Source organism: Anneissia japonica, unplaced genomic scaffold, assembly GCF_011630105.1.
Source record: "Anneissia japonica isolate Jap-2015-1 unplaced genomic scaffold, ASM1163010v1 scaffold287808_len173961_cov137, whole genome shotgun sequence".
Lineage (NCBI taxonomy): Eukaryota > Metazoa > Echinodermata > Crinoidea > Comatulida > Comatulidae > Anneissia > Anneissia japonica.
In genome coordinates this window covers 87,001-114,004 of record NW_022746848.1, presented here as the reverse complement: position 1 = coordinate 114,004, position 27,004 = coordinate 87,001, and the positions used below count along the sequence as shown (strand labels likewise).

The 27,004-nt window shown below is 32.7% G+C and overlaps 1 protein-coding gene across 1 annotated transcript in view; it reads left to right on the top strand.

Annotated features, from left to right (window-relative positions):
- LOC117120316 overlaps positions 1–27,004 on the top strand; it is a 66,678-nt gene that overhangs the window by 7,293 nt on the left and 32,381 nt on the right. Inside the window, exons 5-13 of the mRNA XM_033265338.1 lie at positions 241–657; positions 3,485–3,523; positions 8,976–9,086; positions 9,242–9,364; positions 9,635–9,754; positions 13,683–13,793; positions 13,896–14,006; positions 14,159–14,278; positions 17,613–17,687. Coding sequence (XP_033121229.1) covers positions 241–657; positions 3,485–3,523; positions 8,976–9,086; positions 9,242–9,364; positions 9,635–9,754; positions 13,683–13,793; positions 13,896–14,006; positions 14,159–14,278; positions 17,613–17,687 — 1,227 coding nt within the window. The remainder of the gene's footprint in view (positions 1–240; positions 658–3,484; positions 3,524–8,975; positions 9,087–9,241; positions 9,365–9,634; positions 9,755–13,682; positions 13,794–13,895; positions 14,007–14,158; positions 14,279–17,612; positions 17,688–27,004) is intronic.

Below are 27,004 nucleotides of genomic sequence, written 5' to 3'. Positions count from 1 at the left end.
AAATTGGTAAAGTAAATCCCGAATGAATTACAGTATTTCATTAAATATGTTTAAAATAAAATTTAAAAAAAATTCCTCTTAACGCTGATGACTATTTACCATTGAAACAATGGAATAGTAACACACGCAGATTCCTCTTCTTTACTGTTTACAATTATTATTATTTTAAGCATTAACGCAAGATGATTTTGATTATATCTCTTCATGTGTTACATTTTATATTTCTTCTTCTATTTGCAGGTTTAAAAGTAACTGTTAAGCGGAAGATAGATTCTTCTAATTTAGATGATCAGCCAAATTCTAAATATTTTGTTCATTTGTTAACTGAACTTCATAAGTATAAAAAAGATATTGCAGCTTCTAAAGATATTTCAAAAGAAATTTCCGCACCGCTACTTAAAAAGAGTGTCTTACTTTTCCAAAAACTTGCTGTAATTTTGGATGAAGTAGAAGAGGGATCTGTAGTATTTCATCTATCAACACATGATCCTGATGCTTTGATGAATTTATGGGAAGTCCATTCTTGTGGGAAGCTCATCAGAGATTTAGCAAGAATATTAGTCCCAGAGAAACATCAGCAGGAGTTCTTAGATGAATGGATGACATGCATCGATGAAAATGAATACAAAGCTGCTCTCAAAAAGTTGAAGGAAGAAGGTGAGAAAATGTGAAAATGAGTTGGATTAAAATTGTAAAAATATATATCATTTCTTTTTGGGTCCACACAAAGTGCTTACTCCAGATCCTCACTGCTGTTCTTGTTCTTGTTCTTGTTACTAAAACAAAGCATCCAGCGTCGCCAGTTTTGAACAGACGTGCCGGAAATTTTGTATACATAATATTAAACTAGAGGTGATTTCCAACTAACGTTCATTGTGCTTTTTTTTTTACGTTGGACCATAGGGTTCCCCTACACCTACAAAACAAAACAGGGGTTTCAGCAAGGACTGTACATTATTGCCATTACCACTAATAGGGCACATGAATGGCATGGTCGGTGAAAGATGTGTTCTAAAGGTCGTTAGTTTGAATCGCGTCTTGGTATTCATTTTCTTTTTTTTTTATTTTGAATATTTTAATTTTGTACAAATGATCAATCTAAATAATATTTTATTTGTACAAATAAACATTCTAATTATTTAAAAATTTCTACCATATTAGCTCTTCCAAAAAACCCAATATAATAACTTGCACCTGTACCATATTTAAGCGTGAAGGAACGTGAGGACCCGGTGAGAGGTCACTCTTGTTTTTATAAACATGACATGCTTGTTTCTATCTGAGTATAATACAGTACTTATTTAGTCGAAAGAAATGGTGTGAAAGTAAAAATGCTGTAGACCTGACATGTTTTCTCAACCTTTTTGCATTTGCCGACCTCTTTGGAAATGTTAAAACTTCACGGACCCCAAATCTAAGTATTACTCATCGTCGATATTCCTACAATAAGATTATTGGCAAATTAAGATGATTTGCCACTAAAGTTCAACAATACACAGTGGCGGGTCCTGGAATGTGACATAATGTATAGGGGGCCCAGAAAGTCAATTTTACAGATAAAGGTCGAGACCACCTCAGCCCACCATGATTAGGGCTGAGGTTTGAAAGTTTTATGTCTGCAATACTTTTAGGTGGCCGGAAATAGCACTGTCATACTCAAACTTTGAATGCAATTTTCTTTTTTTTTTCCTCCATTATGTTGGATTTGGTAAAATTTAAACCTGTTGAATTACAGATTTTTTTGGGTTCTGAATGAGCTGTGATTTGTGTGCCCATAAGCAAATTTCAAATTATGATACTATATATGCACACTGTAGAAAGGGCATGCATGACATGTAAAATATTGAAAATGATCGTTTGATGTTTTCGTTTTCAAAAGTGAACAAAAATAAAATTTTATGAAGAAAATAAGCTGAAGTACATAGCATTTGTATTTGTAAGCATTCTTTGGGACCAAGCTATTAATAATGACTGAATTATAGTCACATGTACTTATAAAATTTTATTGGACAAAATGTAACGTGAGTAACCAGTAATGTGGCCATCCACAGAAAAATTGCGTTTTTAATATTTGTTTTTTAACCAGTAGTAAGTGGTCTACAGTACTATGAGGGCTATCCAAAATATACACAACTTTTCTGCCCCACAAAGTTCTTATTTATAGTGAAACAATAAGTTTAAGAAGCCATCAATTATCTGCATCTTGATAGCTTGTAGAATGCTAATTTTGTGTAATTGTTCCTTCCTGTTTGCAAGAATTAGAATAGTTAATATTAAAACATTGTATTTTATGATATATATATTTGTATTAAAATAATCACGTATAAGTTGGGCATTTACAGTAATGTCTAAAGGGCTTCCATGTCTAAACATGTCAAGTTCCTCTCCTATCACTGTAAAAATGTCCAATTGTTAATTTCGGTAAATAATATAAACTTACTTTAATGTATTTGTAACCCATTCTTGAATTACATGTATATTTCAGACATTCCAAAGCCATCTTCATACTCAGGACAAGCAGGTGGTAAGATAATGCTCTTTTTTGTGCAGGCCTAGAAAAAATATTTCTGTGCCTCCTGACCATAAAAATTATCTTGATCAAATGCCTCCAACACCAAATAATAATAATGATTTTAATAATAGTAATAATGATTTTGTAATGACAGTGTTATCATAACACTATTATAGCTAAACAGTAGTACATTTAGTGGTTTGGATCAACCATATCAAATATTAATTACCGATATGCATTAAGTTGTGATGTGTAACAAAAAAAAATTTAAATTTTTTTTTTTTCTAAAATGAATCTGGGGTAATGGTCAATGCCTCCAACTGCCGGTCACACAGTCGTGCACTTTTTCCAGCCCTGCATTTGTGTCTTATTTTATTATGCTATTGTTATTTGTACAAATACTTTATTGTACAGAAAATAGTTAATGTTGGGACCAAGCTATTAATAATGACTGAATTATAGTCACATGTACTTATAAAATTTTATTGGACAAAATGTAACGTGAGTAACCAGTAATGTGGCCATCCACAGAAAAATTGCATTTTTAATAGTTTTTTTTTTTACCAGTAGTAAGTGGTCTACTATGAGGGCTATCCAAAAGATACACAACCTTTCTGCCCCACAATGATCTTATTTATAGTGAAACAATATTAAGTTTAAGAAGCCATCAATTATCTGCATCTTGATAGCTTGTAGAATGCTAATTTTGTGTAATTGTTCCTTCCTGTTTGCAAGAATTAGAATAGTTAATATTAAAACATTGTATTTTATGATATATATATATATATATTTGTATTAAAATAATCATGTTTAATTTGGGCATTTACAGTACTGTCTAAAGGGCTTCCATGTCCAAACATGTCAAGTTCCTCTCCTATCACTGTAAAAATGTCCAATTGTTAATTTCGGTAAATAATATAAACTTACTTTAATGTATTTGTAACCCATTATTGAATTACATGTATATTTCAGACATTCCAAAGCCATCTTCATACTCAGGACAAGCAAGTGGTAAGATAATGCTCTTTTTTGTGCAGGCCTAGAAAAAATATTTCTGTGCCTCCCGACCATGAAAATTATCTTGATCAAATGCCTCCAACACCAAATAATAATAATTATTTTGTAATGACAATGTTATCATTACACTATTATAGCTAAACAGTAGTACATTTCGTGGTTTGGATCAACCATATATTAATTACCGATGCATTCAGTTGTGATGTGTAACAAAAAAAAATTTTGTTTTTTTCTAAAATGATTCCGGGGTAATGGTCAATGCCTCCGACTGCCGGTCACACAGTCGTGCACTTTTTCCAGCCCTGCATTTGTGTCTTATTTTATTATGTTATTGTTATTTGTACAAATACTTTATTGTACAGAAAATAGTTAATGTGGGCAGTGGTATGTACAGGATTTTGAAAAGTGGGATGCTAAATAGAAAGAGTACATCTACTGAACTCTACGTAAAATGTAGAAAACTAGGAGCATGCTGATGACTGTGACTATGCAAGTGAATTGATTGTTAACATCTAAAAGTAACTTATTTCCTTTAATTGATTTTTTATTCACATTTGAACAAAAAGGTAGATTCTGAAGCACTTTGAAAATCCCCTGGTTAGGCTACTGCTGGGCAAACCAATTGTACTTACACATAGGACCAGATGAATTTCTTTAAACTACTTTATTTAATGTTCTGCTTCTACTGCTGGTATATATATATATATATTAATATTAATATTACAGTTACTGCTGTTTTTGTTTAATTGTTGTCATTGTTGTGGTCTAGGAAAGAGTCTAGGATGGACCTAAACTTTGTACTAACCTCAAGTTAGGTATTAAGTAATGACATTCACGCTATCAGAACAAGTACGCTTGAAATATTTTCAATGATTACTATATAATAGGCCAAGATATTTAGATCAATGTTTTTAGTATTGAAATATTTTTTAATTAATTTTTTGAATATGAATAATAGTACCAGAAAATGGGAAAGGTTTCCTAGCAAAAAAAAGAAGTTTTGTGTTATTTAACATGCAATTTCCTTCTGATACAGCTTGTATCATCTAAGATTTGAGAAAGAAACATGGCCTGGATACTTATAATAAATACATTTGCTAAGGAATTTTAGTACACAAATATTCAAAATTTATTTGTTGAATATAGTTTTCAGATATAGTAGTCAATAAAAAAAATTAATCACTATTATTTTTTAGGCTTGCATGACCAACTCTCTAGAATTGGAATAGTTTCTTGCCAAACAAAAAATATACAGTAATAATTTTTTTAAATTTTTATTTCCTATGCATGTAATGCAATAGGAACTATTGTATTCACTTTTTGTGTGTGTGTGTGTGTGTGTGTAGACATCTTCAGGAAAAGTTTTCCGACATTTTGTTTTACTGACAGTGACATGCCTAATGATACCCTTGGGATTAGTTTTCTAACTAGCCATCCATCACTTTATTCCCATTGTACTCAATCTTATCATACTGGCCCACATTGCCCTTGTGGAAAATATCAAGGTGTCCTTAACATACTAGTGCAAACAGTACTAACATAACAAAGTACTGTATTGTGTTTATTGATACTGAATTTAGTAAATAATAATTTTGAAATAAAGCCAAATATTGTTATAATACTGTAATTTTATTTTTGCCTGATATATTTTTTTTTACACAGAAATTTGACCCAAACTGTTTACTTCATATTAGTTTAAGTTTTGTTGATCACTATTAAAGAGTGTGAGTGATTTAAGGGAAGAATTTTTATTAAAACTGTGTACAAATTTGTAGGGGGTTGGGATGGGAGGGAAGCAGCGCCTCCCTGGATACATCCCTGCGAAAGTTAAAAACAATCCATAGTGATAAAAGTATCACAGTTGATGTATTAATTAGTCCTATAGGCCAACATTTTCGCTTCCACAGCATAACACAGCAAATGGCCTAAATATGTTTTCAAATTGAAATATTTTGTGTATAAATTCAGTCATATAACTTCACTATTATTCTGCTTAGGAACGTTGACGCCTGCTAAGGTGGTTTAATATATTGTTGTCTAGTATTGTAGGCCATGCCAGCTCCCCACCCCGATATCATTTCAAACTACTGTAACATGAAAATACTGTATACCTACATACGCCTACAAAATTAAAAAAAAAATTTTTTTTGATGATTCTACTAACTGTAATTTGCCTATCAATTAACATAAACAATGTGTTCAAAAATCACTATTTTGGACCATAAATACTCACTCCTCCTGAATTGTTCAAGTTAAACCACCACACAAATTTGACCCAACCTTATATTTTCTGATAAAGTCATGTATCATGCATAGGAACGTTGACGCCTGCAAGGCTTTGGTTTTGAATATTTTCTTCTAATACAGCATATGCTGGTATGATCTAATGTTTGTAGTAATACATTCTGGTTACTAGACAGAACATTAAAATTATTTAAAAATATTAGAGCACAATTAAACAAGTTGAATTAGGGAACAATGTAAAGAAATAGTAGCTACACAGCCGGATTTAATTCTACTCTAATATGATGGCACATTCAGTATAAAAAGAAATCAACATCTAAAATTGTAATCAAATTCTCAACAATATTGACAGGCTCTTAAAAAGAAACTATATTAACTTTTATATGTGACTGCAAATAAAGAAAACAGGGTAAATTCAGAAAATATAGTTGGTTTTTAACATAGTTCTCGTGGTACCCTATATGTATAAGATGTTCTCTTGACTTGTTCAAGTTTCCAATTCTCCTTTATAAGGTGTTGTTTGATTTATTTCTAGTATACTGAGAGTAGGGGTTTAGCCAGAAAAACAAAATAGGCTGTCCAAAATGGAAGCCAGTGGGCGTGGCACTGAGCCGATGGGTGAGCCACGCCCATTTTTGGCAATTCCAACCAAATATTGGTACAAAAACAATGTAAATTCAATTAATAAATGTTTTTTTTATCAAACTTAAATATAATTTAGCCTTAGTTTAATGTAACATTCATTAGATTTGAAGAATATAAAGAATTTGCTAAAGGTGGAGCAGGCCCAATTAGGCTAGGCCAAGCTGATTAGGCCAAGCCGTCCAATCCGTCTTGGTAAAAGTGGCCGTCCTAAATAATTATAGGCAGTTCAAAAGACGGTCGGACGGCTCTTTGGGTAAGCCTATGACTGAGAGTGGCTATTAATGTATGTGAATATGTTACATACAGTAAGATGAGTAAATTCTCAAAGTACAGACTTATAAAGAATCTTATACATCCATTTTTTATTTCATTAAATTTATTTTTTCTCAATGGTACAATAAAATGGACAAAAAGCAGAAAACAAGCTCAACAAAGGAGGGAAAAGGGAAAAAAACAGTGATAGGAAGGATTCAACAAAATTTGGACTGTCTCAGTCTCAAAACCACTGGGTCCAAAAAACAAAATTCACAATGCCTTTTCTATAAACTGCTATCATCCTTTTATTTTACATAGTATATAGTTTAGATTATTTTTTGTTGTATATGTTTATCACTTTCATATTATTTTTATTTATTTGTCTGTTTTAATTAAATAAATAAAATTAAATATTAATTATTTGTTGGCTGTTACCTGCTACATTAAACAAGTTTATTATTTTGTTGTCCTTTATGTAATTATCTCTTATTCATTGTGTTTATTATCTGATATTTTTTCAAACTACTTTTGTATTTGATTAATTTCTTTTATCATCGTGACTTATTATATCATTTTTTCCTGTTTTTGCTTTTTGCATTTTTTTTTATCTACGACTAAATATTCTTTGATGCTAAATGTTACTGTTTATTCTTATACATATTTTTAATTTCTTATTTGCCCCATTCCTGGCAAAATTTCACTAAAAACTTTTTTCAGAAAAACATTTCTGCATTACTCTAATTATTATAAACTATGAAAAAATAGTGGCATAAATTTTAGTTTTACACTAAAGGAGAATAAAAAAAAATGAAAAGTAAAAACTATTTCATAGGAGATTACTTCTTTCTCAACAATTTTTTTTTCTATTTTTTTACCCATGACTCATTGTTGTACCACTGGAAGGACAATGTTAATGAATATTTTTAAAAATCAATCAGCCAATGAAATACCCATTTAAATAGCCCATAACATAACGATACTATTGTTTAGAGTTAACAAGTATTTGCTGTATGTAGAATCATCAATAAATAAGAAAACACAACATATTTGCATTGGCCACCATGAAGTAAGTGTTGGGGGGTGGGTGGGGGAGACCCTGGCCTATTTTTGAAAATTATTGAAATAGTTACCATATTGTCAAAGCGTTTTAGTAGAGTGATGTGTAGTAAAAAGGGACTAACCCCGTGGCATCTCCGGGACCCATTTGAATTGGGACTTCTCCCAGAAAGCACATGTGTTAAGCACTGAGAGCTCATGAGTTTTGCGCAACTGTATCCTGTTTGATTTTTATATGGTATGCCATAATTGGAATTTTCAGGACAATACTGTATAGGGAAAACTGCACAGTTTCTGATATGTATGTACTGTAAAACATTACTCATCATTGGCAGAGCTTTTAAATGATATCAAACACGGCAACTTTTATTGGTCTGTAAATATGTATTATGTTGTTTAAGTGTAATGAAAATAAATGATCAGTGTATATTTCCCTTTCCATTGACACTAATCATGACCATGTTTTATGTGGTGCGTCAGCCATCTTGAAATTCAAAATGGCAGCTGATGATGGGAGAAAAAATGGCACCTATTTAAAGTTCAGTGCACCAAAAATTATAAAGTTAGTCAATAAAATTTATGTTGGCACAAAAATCTAGCTGGATTACATAGCAAACTGTACTTGTAGCTTATATACTTATTCTTGTTTTGTACATTTTAAGTATATTTTGCGGTTAATTTATAAAACAAATAAACACCAGTTTTTGCATATGTTGAGCAACAGTAGTTTTTATATGTCTAGGTTGTTGCCTGACTAGAAATTATGAGTTTAGACACTAAAATCGTATCTGCAGCTCATTAGGTTCCATTTTTATGCTAATTTTAGATAAATTTGGCGACCATTTGGAAAATGGCGGCCATTTCTATACAAGGCATAAAATCAAGTGTCAACAGGGCTTAGGGTGACCAGAGGGATTAATTAGGATATCTGGCTATGTTGATTGCTGCTAACATTCCGCTCCCCCTAACTAAATTTTTCCTAGACTAATACTCATGGTAAATGGCTTTATAAAAATTGTCTGTGATGTAAACATCTTTACCAGAAACAACAGTACAGTAATATGAATTTTAATAAACATGATGCACCATCCTCTGCCACCTTAGAAGATACATCTGAACAATTATCAAGTGAAGAACAGAAGACACTGCTAGTGGGATCAAGTGAAAGCGAGTTTAGTTATTTTAGTATTAAATTGTTGCTTTCTTTGTTGCAAATTTTATCCTTCTTAATTTTACCTTATAATAGAGACTCAAAAAAGTGAGACATCTGATTTACCATCACCTGCCACCCTTGAAGTAAAACCTGAAAGATTACCAACTGATGAACACAAGAGACAGCTAGTGGGATCAAGTGAAAGTGAGTTTGGTGAAATTAGTATTATATTGTTGCAGTAGCTATAGAACAAACACTACTTTATAGTTATTTCACTATTATAGTTCTTGATGTTGCTCTTGCTCTGCAGTAGCAGTATAATAATAAAATAAACATATATTATCATCCTTAATTTTCAGCAATAATGGAGACTCAAAAAAGTGACATGCCTGATGTGCCATCCATTATGACCTTTAAAGGATCATCTGAAAAAAAATTGTCAAGTGATGAAATCAAGGCACAGCTAGAGGGAACAAGTGAAAGTGAGTTTAAATATTTAAATAATATATTTTGGTTTGGCAATGTACGTCTTTTCAAATCAAACATCATTTTTTTCACGTGCAATAGGGAGACAAAAATATTACACATCAGATATGCCATCCACTAACCCCTCTAGAACATACTGTTTATACTTGCAACGATAATGATAAAAAGCTAAAAAGTGGGAACAAGTAAATATGAGTTTAATTATTTCACTATCACTGCAGTAGCAGTAGATTAAAACAAACAACCATATCCTTCTTAATTTACAGCTATAACAGAGATTCAAAAAAGTGACATGCCTGATGTGCCATCCACTATGAGCCTTGAAGGAACATATGAAGAACTGTCAAGTGTTGAATACAAGGCTCAGCTAGTGAGACCAAGTGAAAGTGAGTGTTTAAAGATTTCAATGTTGTTATTATATTGTTTTTTTAATTTTTAGTAATTCTGACGTATAACACCAGATTGTGCTTCTTGGAAATGTATTTGAACATTAACCACAGGTTATTTTAATAATTGAGGTCCATGGTACCAAATTGACTAGATATTTATCCTCAATGGCTATGTCAGAAATTAATTCGGAGTTAAATCAAATATTTTAAGATATGTCACACAATAAGGAAATTTTTAAAAAAAGCTCTGTGTAAAGTAACTTGGATGTTTGCTTGATAATGATATTGCTGGTAAATCCATGATTTTTCTGTTATCAAGAAATCAATGGTGACCTGAAATTTTATACCATAACATTAATTTTCTTAATCAAGGCACAACAAAATATTAAGCACCAAAGCCACCATGTAATGTAAAATACAATGCTTTTTTTTTTTTTTTGCTGTTTAACCATCATCTTTTAATATCTATTTTATCTATTGATATCAGTACAATCATCCAAATGCATCAGCATTTAATATCATGTCATAATTATGTTTAAGTATTCTCTTTTGTGATAAATCTCATCATCCTCTTTCTTTTCATGATTTTCTTTATTTGTCTAAACGCTTTTTCTTTTATACAATAAAATAGCGACCAATGAAAATAATGTTATAACATTAAATATCATTAGATTTAAGTGTCATTTATGTTTTATTTACCAACTGCCTAATTACTGCTGTTACAGGCTGAGGCTATCGGCAATGCCGCAGTGCGGAAAAAAAACTCCTGTTTTCTATCAGCACTGCCGCAGTGTGTAAAAGCTGCTGTTTTCTATCAGCACTGCCAGAATGTGAAAAAAGCTGTTATTTTCTATTGGCTTTATTGCCGCAGTGCGAAAAAAGCTGCTGTTTTCTATTGGCACTGCCGCAGTGCCAAAACACTGCAGTTTCCTATTGGCAATACCACTTTCAAAAAGCTGTTGTTTAATTAATCAAAATGGATGTTTTGAATGATAGAGGACATTATTGTATCAATAATTGATTAGGTCTAAAATATTAATAATACCAGTAATAATAAGAGCTCGAATAATACTTTAATGAATTAATAATACTTTAATAATACTTTAATAGGCATATTTACGATAGCTTGATTAATGAGAGAATAATGAATCAGCATATTAAATCACACATATGAACACAAGACACAGCTATTGGGATCAAGTGAAAGTGAGTTAGCTCACTGTTGTTGCAAGTTGTTGCTCTTGATCTGCAAAAGCAGTCGTAGAATAAAACAAAAAACCATATCTTTTTAATTTTCACTTATAATAGAGATTCAAAAAAGTGGCATGCCATATGCCGTCACCCTCAGAGAAATATTCGAAGAACTGTCAAGTGATGTTGTTTGGTATATTTTTCAAATTGTTTCCAGTAGGAATTTTTCTTCATCTGTCAATAAACCCCAACTATTGAATAAATCAAGGCCTCATTCTGCAGCTCAAAACAACAGATATTTGCACCTTATGTGCCCTTGTAATTTTTCCATTGGGCCTATAAACAATGGTTCACATTGATGCTTCCACAGGTACTGTTTACTGCATTCCGGTTCTTCAGTGAGGATGAGTATGACAGTGGAGTATGTATTACGTGTCAGCCAATTTGTTGCCCACGGTCTTGTAAAAAATAATCACTGATTATTATGGAATAGTAGTAATCCCAATTTATAAAAAAGGTGATAGAAAGGATTTAAATAGCCTCATACTAAGCCTCAGCATTTTGTGATAGGCCATTGCTATGTCACCTACTAGAGGTAATGTTTTGGTACTAGTGCATATAAGCTTGCTAATATGGATAATTTTTTCATTCCTGATGATGACATAATTAATGTCGAAATATTGAATCCCAGCACGATGGCGTGTATTTCAATACTTGGAGTATGTATTATACTTTCCCATTGCTAATTAATATTTGTAAATCGTTTTTTATCAGTAATCAACTGTAGCACAATTTTTTAGGCCTTAATACAAATAAAATACACTAAGTGTTGTACCATTATGATCTATTATGTGCTTGAGGAGCCAGGCAGCTAAGGAAAGGATTATTTTCCTCTTAAAATTGTGCTTTTTACCTTAATCTGATTTGAAGGCTTTAAAAATTCTGTCCTATGATCACTTCATACAGAGACTAGAAAAGGTGAGGCCTATTTTTTTTTATGAAACTGTATCTTTTCCTTCATAAAATTCACAATTATACATTTAATGGGCTTAAATTAACCTAATTTTGAACGGTTCATTTAGTGAATTTAGCCTCAAATACACATGAAGCAATTATCTCATTAAAATGTTAGTATTCAATCAATCTAGTATTTAACATCTCAGAACAAATATTGTGTACAAACTGGTAATAGCCATCTAAAAGAATCACCCATTCAAAAGAAAATTACATCAACCTTTAATAGCAAATTACAGTAATAGAGCCTGGGTTCCAGGCCATAAACTTTTTTATTGCACTTGGTGTGCACCATACCAAAGTTAATTGGCATTCCATTCTTAATTTCTTTAATGAGAAAAAAATATTAAAGGACTTACAGCTAATGTATGATAGATCATAAATAAAAAAAACAAATTTAGATAATTCAAAAATATATAAAAACAAATAAATGAATTAAAGCTTATGATATTAATTTTGGTATGGAAAAAAGATGTTAGTATAAAAAATTACTAACATCTTTAATTACCACTTGAGGTGTTTCTCCATACAAAGGGTACTATCATAAACTTTAATTCATTATTTGTTTTATTGGCAGATAAAAATAAAAAATAAAAAAATAATAATTAGGAAATATAATATACAGATAAATCACTGACATGTTTAATTTTCAATTGAGGAGGTATTTATGCATACTAGTTATTACTAGATAAATTATTGTCACAAGATTTAATGAATTAGTTATTTTTATGTATACTTTTTTTTGTGATTTTGTTTAAAGCTTGCTTTGGATACCTTTTCCTATTTATCATGTTTCCTTATTTATTTTATGTTTTATTCTCTAATAAGTCATGATAAAATGTAATAAATATTCTATTCGCCCATCAAAAAAGCATTATGGTAATCGTTCTTTTTCTTGGGCTTCTGTTTTTCTTTGGAATGCTTTGCCTATTACAATCCAACAGGCAACTTCCATTGTTGATTTTGAGGCAGCTTTAAAAACTTACCTTTTAAACGTGTACTTTTCTTAAATTTCTCCTAGCATTATTTATTTTTATTGTTAAGCGCATTGAGGCTTTAGCATAATGAGCTATATAAGCCAAAATTATTATTATTATTATTATAAACTGTGACGGAAGTGAACAGTAAAGGAACAAGTACATTCAAGCATGAAACAGGAACACCCAAAAATTAAACATGAACCCCTTGACAAACTAGCAAACTGTACTAGTAACTTATATACTTATACAGTTTTCTACATTTTAAGTATATTTAGCAGTTATTTTTAAAACAAATTAACACCAGTTTTTGCATATGTTGAGTGACAGTAGTTTTTATATGTCTAGAATGTTGCCTGAAATTATGAGTTTAAACACTAAAATCGTATCTGCAGTTTATTTATTTCCATTTTTATGCACATTTTAGATAAATTTGGCGACCATTTAAAAAAATGGGGGTCATTTTTATACATGGTGTAAAATCAAGTGTCAGCAGGCTTAGGGTGACCAGAAGGGATTAATTAGGATATCTGGCTATGTGGATTGCTTCTAACATTCCGCTCCTTCTAACTCATTTTTTCCTAGACTAATACTCATGGTAAATGGCTTTATAAAAATTGTCTGTGATGTAAACATCTTTACCAGAAACATCAGTACAGTAATATGAATTTTAATATTAAAGATAAAATATAAGTTGTAGACTTAAGAATTTGAATTATTAATCATCAAAAATTACTTTAAAGAGGAGACAGAAAGTGAGACACATGATGTGCCATCCTCTGCCACCTTTGAAGATACATCTGAACAATTATCAAGTGATGAACACAAGACACTGCTAGTGGGATCAAGTGAAAGTGAGTTTAGTTATTTTAGTATTAAATTGTTGCTTTCATTGTTGCTGTGTATTACTGTAGAGCAAAACAAACTTTATCCTTCTTAATTTTACCTTATAATAGAGACTCAAAAAAGTGAGACATCTGATTTACAGTCACCTGTCACCATTGAAGTAAAACCTGAAAAATTACCAACTGATGAGCAAAAGAGACAGCTAGTGGGATCAAGTGAAAGTGAGTTTATTTAAATTAGTATTATATTGTTGCAGTAGCTATAGAACAAACACTACTTTATAGTTATTTCACTATTATAGTTGTGGATGATGTAACTCTTGCTCTGCAGTAGAATAATAAAATAAACATATATTATCCTTCTTAATTTTCAGCAATAATGGAGACTCAAAAAAGTGACATGCCTGATGTGCCATCTATTATGACCTTTAAAGAATCATCTGAAAAATTGTCAAGTGATGAAATCAAGACACAGTTAGAGGGAACAAGTAAAAGTGAGTTTAAATATTTAAATAATATATTTTGATTTTTTTTTTTTTTTTGCATAGCAGCAATATGCATCTTTTCAAATCAAACATTCTATTTCCATGTGCAATAGGGAGACAAAAATATTACACATCAGATATGCCATTCACTACCCCCTCCAGAACATATTTAGCTGTTCCATGGCTAAAGGCCTGTTTATACTTGCAACGATGATGATAAAATGCTTAAAAGTGTGAACAAGTGAATATGAGTTTAATTATTTCACTATCACTGTAGTAGCAGTAGATTAAAACAAACAACCATATTCTTATATTAACAACTATATCATAGATTCCAAAAAGGGACATGCCTGATGTGCCATCCACTATGAGCCTTGAAGAAACATCTGAAGAACTGTCAAGTGTTGAATACAAGGCTCAGCTAGTGAGACCAAGTGAAAGTGAGTGTTTCAAGATTTCAATGTTATTATATTGATATTTTGATTTTTAGCAATTCTAACATATAACACTAGATTGTATTTCTTGGAAATGTATTTGAACATTAACCACATGTTATTTTAATCAGTGAGGTCCATGGTTCCAAATTGACTAGATATTTATCCTCAAGGGTAAGACATTAATGCAGAGTTAAATCAAATATTGTAAGATATGTCACACAATAAAGAAATAAAAACAAAATACACTCTGTGTAAAGTATTGTGGATGCTTGCTTGATAAAGATATTACAGCACTGATAGACTTTTTCTGTTAGCAAGAAGTCAATGGTGACTTGAAATTTAAGCAGCAAAGACAGGCCAAACCAGTCATTCCACACCACTCCATGTTTTTGTGATAATAAAATAAAAACATGGTGGAATGTGAACATTGTTTAAATCTATTTAAACTCAACTTTGAATATTTATACATCATGCTATGTTATTATTTATACCCATTTTTTTTAATTTTTAGTAATTCTGACGTATAACACCAGATTGTGCTTCTTGGAAATGTATTTGAACATTAACCACAGGTTATTTTAATAATTGAGGTCCATGGTACCAAATTGACTAGATATTTATCCTCAATGGCTATGTCAGAAATTAATTCGGAGTTAAATCAAATATTTTAAGATATGTCACACGATAAGAAATTTAAAAAAAAATAGCTCTGTGTAAAGTAACTTGGATGTTTGCTTAATAATGATATTGCTGGTAAATCCATGACGCTTTTTCTGTTATCAAGAAATTGGTGACCTGAAATTTTGTATCATAACATTAATTTTGTTAATCAAGGCATAACAAATTATTAAGCACCAAAGCCACTATGTAAGGTAAAATACAATGCTATTTTTTTTTTTTTTTTTGTTGTTGAACCATCATCTTTATCCATTTTATCCATTGATATCAGTACAATCATCCAAATGCATCAACACTTAATATAATTTCAAAATTATGTTTAAGTTTTCTCTAACTCATTCTCTTTCTTTTCATGATTTTCTTTATTTGTTTAAATGCTTTTTCTTTTATACAATAAAATAGCGACCAATGAAGATAATGTTATAACATTAAATATCATTAGATTTAAGTGTCATTTATGTTTTATTTACCAACTGCCTAATTACTGTTAGAGGCTGAGGCTATCGGCACTGCCGGAGTGAGAAAAAAATCTGCTGTTTTCTATCAGAACTGCAGCAGTGCGAAAAAAGCTGTTATTTTCTATTTACATTATTGCCGGAGTGCGAAAAAAGCTGCTATTTTCTATTGGCACTGCCGCAATGCCAAAAAACTGCAGTTTTTTATCGGCAGTACTACATTTGAAAAGCTGTTGTTTAATTAATCAAAATGGATGATTTGAAGGATTGATAACATTATTGTATCTATAATTGATTAGGTCTAATAATAATACCAGTAATAATAACAGTGCTCCAATAATACTTTAATGAATTAGCAGTAATGAGAACTGTTAATAATCTTCTTTTTTAATGGACTTTGCTTATGTCTAGCTTTAGCAATTTTGTCACAACAATATATAATTTCTTGAAGAGTTATATTGCGTGACATTGAAAACTAATATGTAATTAACTTGGCGTGCATTTCAATGCTTGGAGTATGTATTATACTTTCTTATCTGAGATTAATCAGTGAACCTTTCAGTAATTAACTTGCATTCTAGGTTAAAAGTGTTTTAAATTATGTTATACAGTAATTTGAGCCACAGAAAGTTATTATCTTAACTTTGAATTAAAAATTGAAAAGAAGAGATGCGAAAAAATGTATAGGGATAAAAGTTTTGTAAAATTTGTAGCAATAATTATTTTAATCATGTTGACGACAAAATATTTAAATTTGTACTCTTTCTATTTTCTACAATTTTGTTACTATATATTCAGCCATTGACCAACTTGTTGCTTACATTTTAATACAAAATTAGTTAATATTTTAGAAAATTAACTGCTTTGCATTAGTTTGAAATAATAAATTAATACTTTAAGCAATATTGAATATGTTTATTAGAGTCAAAGGCCTGTGAATAATTTAGAATGGATGCACTGTCTAGAAGGAAAGTAAGTGTGAGAACATTTTATAAAAAAACTTCTTTAAGAAGCTGATGACCAACCACATTTTGTTTTTTCAAAAATAGAAAAAGAATTAGTGACTGAATTAGTAAATAAATACTGGGGAAAAGTCAAACAATTAATGCAAAAAAAAAAGGATTTTTATTCGATATGAATATTAACGTAGTTGTTAAAGCAATCGACAATATTAATGATAAATACAATGTCGTAAATGAATTTATTACATTAGCCGCTTTTGTTATTTATCCCACATGGCTAAAATCATGTGAAAACAATATACGGTTATGAAAACCTTTTTTTCCAATTCTTTTAACTGAGCTTAAATACAGGAAAAGGTTGCAAGAAATTACCTTATCAGCCAAAGCAAGCAAATTCAAGCATTTCATAATTTATGGGAATAACTGCATTTCATATAAAATTACCATTCATGCTACAGTATATTGACTTGAATATTGACATAGAAAAAAAAAAACAAACAAAATAAAAAAAAAACTTTAAAAATGTAGGCTATATGTTATGTATATATAATATATATATATATATGTAGTTATGAAAGTGAAAGTGGGACGATAACAAAAAAGAGTAAAAAAAAAAAGAATTAGTGACAGGATCATCCTCTAAAACTCATTTGTCATAAATATTTTAAAAATCTGATGGTGTTGCTGTTGTTGAATATTACATAACTTTATTATGAGAAATGTATAATTTCCATAGTTAATATTTAAAAGCATAAGATTAACTTCCAACATAATCCTTTGTGTTGAGTCTGTTTGATTTTGGCTTTTTCAGCATCCGAAGGAATACTTGAGGACTCAGAAGATAGTGACAAAGAACATGAAACGCAACTTGTAAAACCAAAAATGGGTAAGTTGAAGAATTTCAGAGATGTGAGTAAATACTAGTTGTTTTAGTTGTTTATTTTATGCATTGCATTGACTAAGAATTAGCAAGGAGGTAGCAGTCTATTATTCTACATCTTGTAATAAATTTTATAATAACATTTAATTGATCAAATAAACAGTGTAAACCACATTGGTAATTATAGAAACCCAAGAGACCATGGAAGGTTCCAGAAGTTGAAGTACTGTTGAAAAAAAATGGCACCTACCTTTTTCAAATTCAGCGTACCAAAAATGATAAAGTTAGTCAATAAAATCTTTTTTGGCACAAAAATCTAGCTGGATTACATAGCAAACTGTGCTAGTAGCTTATATACTTATTCTTGTTTTGTATATTTTAAATATATTTTGAGGTTACTTTTAAAACAACTAAACACCAGTTTTTGCATATGTTGAGTGACAGTAGTTTTTATATGTCTAGGTTGTTGCCTGTCTAGAAATTATGAGTTTAGACACTAAAATCGTATCTGCAGCTTATTTAGTTTTTATGCACATTTTAGATAAATTTGGCGACCATTTTGAAAAATGGCAGCCATTTCTATACAAGGCGTAAATTCAAGTGTCAACAGGGCTTAGGGTGACCAGAACGTATTAAGATATCTGGCTATGTGGATTGCTTCTAACATTCTGCTCCTTCTAACTAATTCTTTCCTAGACTATTAATACTCATGGTAAATGTGAGTTTAAATATTTAAATAAGGCCATATTTGACTGGTTGTTCTTCGTTAAACCACGCTCACCTGCGCAGTGGTAAAATCCTACTTAACAAAGACGACCAGTCAAATAGAAAACTGGTAAATACTCGTCAAAACAAAATGGCTGCATAGTTATGGCGATACACGCTGCGTAATCGAGGCTGCTTCGGATTGTGGCAGTTTGGGTTTTTTTCATAAAAAAAGGTTTTCATCCAGTTTTTGAATTCTTTTAGCCTGCAATTATTTTTTGACTTCAATGGGGGTAAATATTATAATTTTTTATTTTCTGAAATTTAATCTAAATTATATTAATGCAAATGTTGTTGCTAAACTGACCAATTGGCCATATTTTTTTTGGTCACATGCATAACTTAATGCTGATTAACGCATTCTGGTTATGTTAATTTTCGTTGTCAGGAAGTCTATTTTACGAAATGAAAGTCGAATGAAAATAATACTCAATGAAAATTCGTACTCAACGAAATGAACCAGTCGAATAAGCCCTAATATATTTTGGTTTCTTTGTGTAGCAGTAATATGCATCTTTTCAAATCAAACATCCTTTTTAATTTCCACCTACAATAGTGAGACAAAAATATTACACACCAGATATGCTTCCAGAACATATTTAGCTGTTCCCTGGCTAAAGGCCTGTTTATACTTCAACAATAATTGATAGAAAGCTAAAAAGCAATTGTTCATTTAGAAAATAAAAGAAATATGATAAGTTTTTACAATAGGACAATTCGATGACGATGATTATGACATCATTTGAATTGATTTTTCAAAACATTTTATTATCGTATACACGATAAATCATTTTCGAATCATCCTAGTGTAAAAATTTCTCCTATTTCTTTCTTTTTTTTTATGAACAATTGCTTTTTAGCTTTTTATCGTTATTGTTGCAAGTATACACAGGCCCTAAGGCTTCTTTAGGCCCTTACTACCTTATTAGACTGAGGATGAGTATGACAGTGAGGTATGTGTTTTGGTGTATTTTGATTTTTTTTAAATGTTCAACTCCTTTAAAGGCCCTGCTCAGACAGTTTGGTGCCCATGGTCATGCCAAAACAATTGCTGAATATCATCTTATAGACACCTTGACATCCCGGGCCCTCGGCTTTTAGGGAGTAACAGCTCATAGCTAACACTATCACATTTAATATAGTGGATGTATATTTTTTCTCATGAATAATTGTCTCCTCTCAAATTAGAAAAAACAAAACTGATGGAAGCAACATTTATTCTCAACATGATATTCTAAAACTCCATAGTATTTAATAATTGAATCTGGGATCTATCATTCATGGTTATAGGTGTAATCTATCTCAAAAACTAAATATTTCAATTTTTTGCTGTACATATTTTATGATTCTTAGAGCATGATTTTCCAAAAGAGCTCCACATTATTGCACAAACCAGTGCATAAGAGCAAGTGTTAACTTTTCAGGAAACCCAGATACTGATTCTAGGAATTTCATTTCCTTGGCCACGTCCTAAACATTTAAAAAAAAAAATGTTTTCTGTTGTTTGTACACCCAAGTAGAGTCAATTTCAAAAATATCATGTTCAACTACTTCTAGTCGTCTGTGTTCTCATTAAAGTTGTTCATTCATAAATGGCTCCTAAAATTGTTTTTTGAAGTCCTCCACATTTATATAGCATCTTTCCATTATATGTTTGGCAGTAAATCGCCCTTAAAATTCTTCAACCCACCCTCATTTTGTTACAGCTTATTGTATTGTTTAGCTTATTGTAATTTGTTAGTGTGTAAAACACATAATATGTGTTTTACACACTAACAAATTCAGGCACAACAAGTTCTCTATAGGCTATTTTATTAAGTGTGTACTCAGTGAGTGTATATTCAAGAATGATACTATATTGCAAAATAGGTATATACAGTACAAGGGGTGAATAGGGTCAGGAGTGATTTATCATCTATCATTAAAGGCTATGACAGACTGTGGTCTACTTTAGAGTGGTTCATGGTAGTGGTCAAGTTACCATAAGTATACTAATGCCACATCCCCCTTTCTAGGATCATTATAGCATTTGTTTCTCTACTCTACTTTATTTTACAATTTTATTCTATTAGATTGTCTTTGAAGCGTCGATTATATAGAGTTCATTTCTGCATGCATATTTTTGGTTATATAATGTTCAAATGGTTATATAATATTCAAAATGTTCAAAGGCCTATCGCTTCAATGTGAAAGAACTATTCCATAGCGGTGGTTTATGTTGGCGACGTGGATATCGCGGAACCGGTTCGGCTGGAACAGGTGGTGTTTGGTCCTCTTCAGATAGGATTAGACCATCCGAAGTTGGTTGTTCGCTCATTAGGTTGAGTTGACGGCGATTTTCTGCGCAACACTCCTATATCTGTTTGTACAATATAGGACCTTGGTGTTTTTGCTTTGTTCACTACTGTACCAAACACTTTTGCATTTGTAATATACACATGCGCTCCAATTGGCAATTCTTTCATCTCGTGTGTAGCATGACGTCGGTTGTACTGCTGCTCTTGCTGGTTTTTCAGCCGTTGGTTTTGCAAGCGAAACCTATTCAGGTGTTCCCAATTTGGATTGAGTTGTTTCGGGTGCATGGGTAGTCTGGTGCGTAGTTTTCTTCCCATTAGTAATTCTGACGGGCTTAGTCCAGAATGTATGGGAGTGCTTCTATAGCACAGTAAAGCTAAGTATGGGTCTTTAGCTGAGTTCAGAATGTTCTTTAAGGTTTGCACTACTCTCTCCGCTTCCCCATTGCTTTGAGGATAGCGCGGACTGCTGGTTGTGTGAGTGAAGTTCCACTCTTGCGCAAATCTTAAGAAGTCTGCTGATGCGAATTGAGGTCCATTATCTGATATCACTTCCTGTGGTACCCCGTGACATGCGAAAATGGATTTCAAATGACTAACAACACTAGTTGATGTGGTCGTTGTCAATAAGTCAATCTCAATGTATCTTGAGAAGTAGTCGATTGCTAAGATGTATGTCAAAGTGTCTAAAGTGAAATAGGTCGACTCCAATCTTTTGACATGGTCTGTCTGGCGTTTTCGATGGTATCATAGGCTCTACTTTGTTCTTTCTCTGCAGGCGACAAGTTTGGCATCTCTCTACCATTTCTGCAATTTCTGAACTTAATCCAGGCCACCAAACCGTGGATTTTGCACTTTCGCGACATTTAGAAATTCCTTGATGTCCGTCATGAATTCGTTCAAGAATTTCCTGCCTCCTTATTCGTGGAATGACCAGGCGTGTGCCAAATAACAAGTGTCCTTCGGATTCAGTGAGCATATTAGACTGCTTCCAGTAAGGTATCATCTCTGGAGCTAGCTTAGATTTTTCTGGCCAACCTTGCTGGCAGAATGTTAGTACTTTGGAAAGGATAATATCCTTTGCCAAGTTAGTTTTGAGTTTGAGTTTTTTGTCTGACATAGCAACATGTTTGATCATCTGTGAATTAAATTCCTCTACTTCATTAATAAATGCCTCGTTTTGTGGGTTCTCATCAGCGAGTGGTGCTCTGGAAAGTGCATCTGCTGTGCTGAGGTGTTTCCCAGGTACATGAGCGATAGTGTATGAGAATCGCATAAGTCTCATACGAAAACGCTGGATACGGGCTGGCAGTTCATCGATGTTCTTAGAACCAAGAAGTGAGTTATGAGGGGTTTATGATCAGTCTCTATGTGGAATTTGAGTTCAATAAGGTACTGGGAAAATCTTTCGCATGCCCAAGTCGCAGCCAAGGCTTCCTTTTCTATCTGTGCATAACTTTGCTCAGTTGGCGACATTGCTCGCGAAGCATAGGCTATGGGTCTGTATATGCCTCCTTCTTGCTGGAGGATTACCGCTCCAAGACCATATGAACTGGCATCTGCTGACACAATTGTCTTGTTTGCGACGTTGTAATGGGCTAGGAACGTCTCAGAAGTTAGACTTTTTTTTATTTCCTTGAATGCTGTTTTTTGTGGTGTCCCACATCCACTGATTGTTCTTGACTAGTAAATCCTGTAGCGGCTTTGTTGTCTCCGCTAGGTTTGGCAAAAATTTTCCAAGTTGGTTTACCATCCCTAGTAGGCGGCGTACCTCTGACACGTTGGTAGGTTCAGCCATTTTGGAAATTGCTGTAAGTTTATCTGGATCAGGCGTAATTCCATTTACGTTTATGACATGTCCAAGAAATTTAATTGACGATGTCGAAATTTCACATTTTGCTTTGTTGAGCGTTATACCCGCTTCTTTTATTTTGGCTATGGCTGCGCATAGGTTTTCGTCGTGTTCTTCCTGATTTATGCCATATACAAAAATGTCATCGATCATGCAAACTACTCCTGTGAGACCATCTAGGATCTGTGACATTCGCTTTTGAAATATTTCAGGAGCTGAACTTATTCCAAAGGGAAGTCGATGGAAGAATTATCTCCCAAAGGGAGTGATAAATGTGGTCAATTTCGCTGATTCTGGTGAGAGTGCAATTTGCTAGAATCCTGAGTTCGCATCTAGTTTTGAAAAGACTTTTGCGCCTCCAATTTGTCCAAGTATATGATCAACTGACGGAAGTGGATGAACCTTGCGTCGCACGTTTTCATTTAACTTGGTCAAATCAACACAAATGTGAACTGACCCACTTGATTTGGGCACTACTACAATACCCGCGCACCATTATGTTGGCTCTTGGATTGGCGATATAACGCCTTGCTTTACCATTCTGTCGAGTTCGGCCTTTGTTTTCTCTTGGAGTGGCAAGGGTATCCTACGTGGTGTGGTAAGCGAGTGTGGTTGTGCGTCCGATTTGAGTTTGATCGTGTATGTAGTGTCCTTAAATAAACCCAAACCATTAAAGGTTCCAGGAAATCCTTGCTTTAATAGTGCTTTGGTGATACAGGTGTTTACAATCGCTATGCGATCAATGATGTTCAATGCATGAATTGCAGGTCTACCAAGCAATGGTTCGTGCAAGTTTCTAACATATATATCTTGATTGCTTACATTATCTTTACGCACAAGTTTTCCCTCGAACATACCTACAACATTTAGTGACATGTTTGCAGGTCCATGAAGTTTTTTGTTTGACTTTTGCAATTGAATGTTCGGGATAGATTTCAATAATCTGCTTGAGCCATAGTAATAATCACAGAATAATCTTGAGTTATATCACAGCACTTCTGACACCATGTATATAGCATCTTTCCATTATATGTTTGGCAGTAAATCGCCCTTAAAATTCTTCAACCCACCCTCATTTTGTTACAGCTTATTGTATTGTTTAGCTTATTGTAATTTGTTAGTGTGTAAAACACATAATATGTGTTTTACACACTAACAAATTCAGGCACAACAAGTTCTCTATAGGCTATTTTATTAAGTGTGTACTCAGTGAGTGTATATTTGAGAATGATACTATATTGCAAAATAGGTATATACAGTACAAGGGGTGAATAGGGTCAGGAGTGATTTATCATCTATCATTAAAGGCTATGACAGCCTGTGGTCTACTTTAGAGTGGGTTCATGGTAGTGGTCAAGTTACCATAAGTATACTAATGCCACACTTATGTAAAGCCAAATGATTCAAATCATATAAAACTGATTGACATCTATTTATTTAATTTGTATTTGTGGGTGTGTTTTTTTTCCGAAACATGTTATCTCGTGATTTCCAGAGAGTTTATCTTCTATCTATAAATTTAAACACTGTAACAATACAAAGTAATTTCATTGTCGCCGTATTGTGGAAATAATACTAGAAATAATCTTTTATACAGTATTCATATTTTTATTTGATTGGGTTTTGCATGCTGTTGTTCCAATCCCAGGGTCCTGGATTTAATTCCTGCCACAGTAACAAAGATTTTTTTCACAAATAAAACACTCCCCTCCCTAGCTTCACAATAAGACTTAGTTTATACAGAGCATCTTGTCTTGTTTGTCTTGTGAATATATACGCAGTTTAGAAAAAAGTTTGCTGTTTGACATATCCGGCCTTCAGCCTAAACCAAATAAAATTAATGTTTTAATGAGACAAAAGCATGATATGAATTAACAATCATTTGATTTAAAAAGCTGTCTCACTTGCATCAACTTTTCCACATGTTTTTTTTTAATAGGAAAAAGAGGATTGATAATTGAGTCACTCTTTCAAAGAAAAATCTAAATTAATTCCTAAATATAATTCTAAAGACAATAATGTTGGATTATATGGTGAATTATGTTTTAATTCAATACATTTTTTAGTTCCTATGCATGTAATGCAATAGGAACTATTGTAATCACTTTTCATTGTTTTCCCTGTGTGTAGTGTGGGTGTGTGTGTGTGTGTTTAGACATTTATGCAAATGCGCATGCGTAAAAAAAAGTTTTCCGACATTTTGTTTTTCCTCGCGATGCGAAGTTTGATGTGAAGTTTCTGCAGTGTTCAGTCAGGGCTCACGCTAACCAATCGACAAGTCGGCATGGATGAAACTATTTTGTTTTTGCGGTAAAAAAAAAAATCGACTGCTGTAGGCATAGGCATTTTGAAGAAGGCCAAAAATAAAAAAAAGCTTGCTCAAATACATCGTTTTTTCATTTAGATCTCCATTTTCGATACCTCCATGCGACGTTTTTTTCTGTTGTATGAGTAGTCATATGAAGGTAACTATATCCCCGACAGTTTTCTATGCAGCAGTGTACCCTTTGAATGCAAACTGAAGACAAGTGAAGATATAAAGGCAGCCGACTGTCGGATACAACGACTATCTAGCTTAGGCTTTCCACAAAAACATGAGGCCTAGGCCTAGTTTAGTACAGTAGTTACTGCGATGCGAAGGTGGTAGATTGTTTAATCAATGGTATCGTGTTATCGTCTAATACATAAAATGCATTTAAATAATGTGTGTAAAATTTAAGAATGCACCGCGTGGGTCTCTTTCTTTCTTAGTATTAGCGGTAGTATATGTAGCAGAGTGACGGGAGCAAGGCTATGCCTAGCCTAGGGCCTAGATCGTGTACATTCTTCATCATTGTGATGAAAACTTCGGGTGACAGACGATTGGGCCCAACTGGTGTGGACAATCTTGCCCAAGCTATTTTCAAATAAATTGTAGTCTAGTAGAACACATTCCCAGCTCCCACACTCCCGATATCGTTCCAAACTATTGTAAAATGAAAATACTGTATACCAGTGGCGGACCGTAGGGTAAATTGCAGGGTATGCTAGGTATTAGCCTATATAGGATGTTCCCCTACCCCCTGAAAAAAAAATACCCGCCTATGCCCCAGTCGCGCCCCCGTCCACAAATCATGCTCAAGTTAAAAATCACGTCAAATCACCTTATTTTGCGAGTTAGTCCCCTTACCTAATCACCGATCCCCCACCTTCCCACTCCCATCAGCTCCCCTCCATTTCAAGACCCCTACGCTACATGATGCTATTGCCTGCCAGTAGGAAAATTTCGTAAGCCTATTACTATACAGAATCTGATTGCATTCTATATTCAAAATACAAATGTACCAGTATGTTATTTTTAATACCGGCATGGTTGTAGTATCTTTTCTTCAAAAGAATTCCTATTCCTGTATTTTAACAAATTTCAATTCAAATAATCATAATTCAAAGTTTCTTATATACCGGTCATATCTATGCAAATTTATTTAAACTTTAATCATTAAGATTAAGCCTGTCGATAGAATACCCGATCGGCAGTGGAGGTCTCGATTAAAGAGCATGCGCACATACACTTGGAACCACTGCTTCCATACCAGTGTTAAATTGGCTATTCTGACGCCATCACACGGTTGTCACAATAGCAAATTTAAGCGTTGTAGGGTGTGCTCTGACGCCCATTGACTCACTGAATACGTGATTGGCTGAGATTGAAAACCAACAATGCTGAACTTCTAAGTAGCTGAGAGTACCATGCAATCCAGTGACAGGCCCAACTGTGACTTATCTTGATATCAAAGTAGGCCCAACATTGAAAAACTTTGCTATTCCAATGAACTGTAGCAATCCACTCGAAAAATTAAGGTTTATATAGAAGATTCTGACTAAGATATGCTAAAAAAGAAAGTATAATACATACTCCAAGTATTGAAATACATGCCATCGTGTTGGGATTCAATATTTCGACATTAATTATGTCATCATCAGGAATGAAAAATTTATCCATATTAGCAAGCTTATATGCACTAGTACCAAAAGTGTTTAACCAATCAAAACATTACCTCTAGTAGGTGACATAGCAGTGATTTAAACAAAAGATCAAAACATTCTTACTCTAATGATTATAGATACCTACAAAAACAAAGAAAGCTCTTTTGAAGCTCTGAGCCCATTGTTAAGCAAAGGGTGTAGTCTACGTATAGCGAACGCTTCTTTAAACAATAGGATAGACCAGTTTCGGGAGCTGTCAATAATGCTAGTACTGGAAAATATTAAACCTAATTTATTACTTACATTACAGACGACATTATCATTTTCAAGTATACCCTGTAATCCTAAAACAAATTGGAATGCCTCACAGTTTTTAACATGATCAAATATAACACTATCAGATCGTGAAGAATGTTCTTTAAGTCTAGTTATTAAGCACCTATCTG